General features: G+C 30.1%; 1 protein-coding gene across 1 annotated transcript; it reads right to left on the reverse strand.

Moving 5' to 3' along the window:
• Positions 1 to 1,660: 1,660 nt before the first annotated feature.
• Positions 1,661 to 1,822, reverse strand: LOAG_14777 (hypothetical protein; the record flags this gene model as incomplete). The annotated part of the gene is made up of 1 exon (XM_003150270.2): positions 1,661 to 1,822. One exon carries the CDS (start codon positions 1,820 to 1,822, stop codon positions 1,661 to 1,663), a length of 162 nt encoding a protein of 53 aa, XP_003150318.2.
• Positions 1,823 to 2,302: the final 480 nt, after the last annotated feature.

Consider the following 2,302-nt stretch of genomic DNA (forward strand, 5'->3'; position numbering starts at 1 on the left):
TAGTTTTTTTTTTTTTTAGTTTCATATTTATAATCATACTACTTGTTGTATAATAGAGCACGTATATAAAACAATAACAATTTGAGAACCAATTTTTATTCATTTTTTTTTCTTTGATTATTTTTCTAGGTTTTTTTTCTTTGGTACAATTATGGAAAGGAAATCAAAATGATAGCTAATAACTGATAATAATTTGAAATAATTGATAATCAATTTAATGAATTATTTGCAAAACTTTTCAGTGTTTCTGTTTACATTTCTAACAATTAATTGTTATAATTAACTAATATATGCTTAAATTTCTCCATTAAATCACTTTAGAGAGAAGCAAAAAGGAAAAATTTTCTAAAAAATAAAGAAGAGGAAAAAATGAAAAAAGAAAAATTACTTTGAAGTGGAACAAAAAAAATGTATTTAATCCTTGTTGCTTTTTTCAAGCCATGAAGCGAAATCCAACTTTTTACTGCTTGTTTTAAAATTCATCCCCTTAAAGTATATCCCATTCCATTCCATTCCATCTCATTCCATTCCATCTCATTCCATTCCATTCCATCCAATTCCATTCCATTCCATTTCATCCCATTCCATTCCATTCCATTCCATCTCATTCCACTCCATTCCATTTCATTCTATTCCATTACATTCCATTTCATTCCATTCCACTTCATTTCATTTGATCTTCCATCCAGTTATACAATCAGAGATGATACGATTAATTAAATAATCACTTACATGTCCCTTATCATTTACTCATTGTTGACTGGTGATATTAGTAGTAAAAGGAGTAGTAATAATATCGATGACTTTAGTGAAATTTTAATAGAATCAAATTAATGATGATTTGATGAGTTTATCAACGAATGATCTACAACAGGATCAACTAATTTGTTAGAATTCAATATTTTCGATACGATAGATGTATTCATTTCTATCATAAACTGTCACAAATTTAATTTTTTTCGGAATTTTATTGATTTATTATAAATTTTGTTGGTTACTATCAAAATTTAAATTAAAAAAATGGTACTATTCGATTGAACTTAGTGCAATTTTGATTTTTCACTTTAAAAAAAAAGAAAAAAAAGGGAAAAAATCTTTTTCAATCAAAAATACTTGCTAAAATATACATTTATCGATGAGTCATCGTGAAAATTAAGCAAAAAAGAAAAAAAATTATTCACTTTTTTTTTCTTTAACAACGAATCTAAATTTTCAACATGTATTACCTATTGTATGCAAAAAAGAGTGTCATAAGTTGAGAAACGACAGAGATTATTGAGAATTACGATAGACAGTGGTGCTAGATAGTCGAAGAAATTGATAAATATTATCAAAATTGAATGTAAACAGTTGGTGAAAGTATCGAAATGACAGACTGAAGAGGAGAAGGTGACAGTCTTGAATTTGTTCCACTTTGTGTTGACACTTATTGTGGCTTTTTTATTTGATTACAGATATAAATGGATACTTCTGATCAGGTGTGCAAGTGTTTAACGCGGTGATCTTCATCTTCTCTTTCATTGGAAAATATCCTTAGTGGCTTAGCAAAAGGACAACTTGGCTAGTGGCCACATCTCTTGTTGGGAAATATTACGCCTTATTATCCTTTGCAGCTTAACAACGAACAGCTTTGCTATAAGCCACATGTTTCCTATATCGATTAGTAACAGACGTTCCGTATCCATCCATACAATGCTATGGACGTTGTTAGGTAAACGCGGTTATACTCACGTTCATGTACCTTACTGTATATATTTACGTTTGTTTCTTTGCGGTGTACCACTCCACGTTTTTCCGTACGCGTATGTGTGTCTTTGTACATGCGTGTGCATGTGCGTATGCGTATGTGTGTGTGTGTGTGTGTGTGTATATGTGTGTGTATGTGTATGTGTGTGTGTGTGTGTGTGTGTGTGTATGTGTATGTGTAGTGTGTGTGTGTGTGTGTGTGTGTGTCTAATCCAATCTGTCTTCGAACATTGTGGAGTTTGTAGAGTTTCAAACTAAACATAAAGGTTCCTGGAATAACTGTTCGCAAGAACGATTAGTTGGTGGAATGATGTGACAATTACTGACTTCTTTGATTATTGTCGACAAATATAAAATGTTTTTCACTTTTTGGTTCGTTCCACTCATCGTATGCTGAAACTGAGATTAATTATTATGAATTATTGATCGATCACTCTGAAAGAATTGAAGTTTTTTGCGTATCTTCGGGAGCATCTTATGCTTTATAAGAGAATAGATTGGATGAAAACTTATATATATATATATATATATATATATATATATATATATATATATA

The sequence above is a fragment of the Loa loa genome, assembly GCF_000183805.2.
Source record: "Loa loa unplaced genomic scaffold supercont3.236, whole genome shotgun sequence".
Lineage (NCBI taxonomy): Eukaryota > Metazoa > Nematoda > Chromadorea > Rhabditida > Onchocercidae > Loa > Loa loa.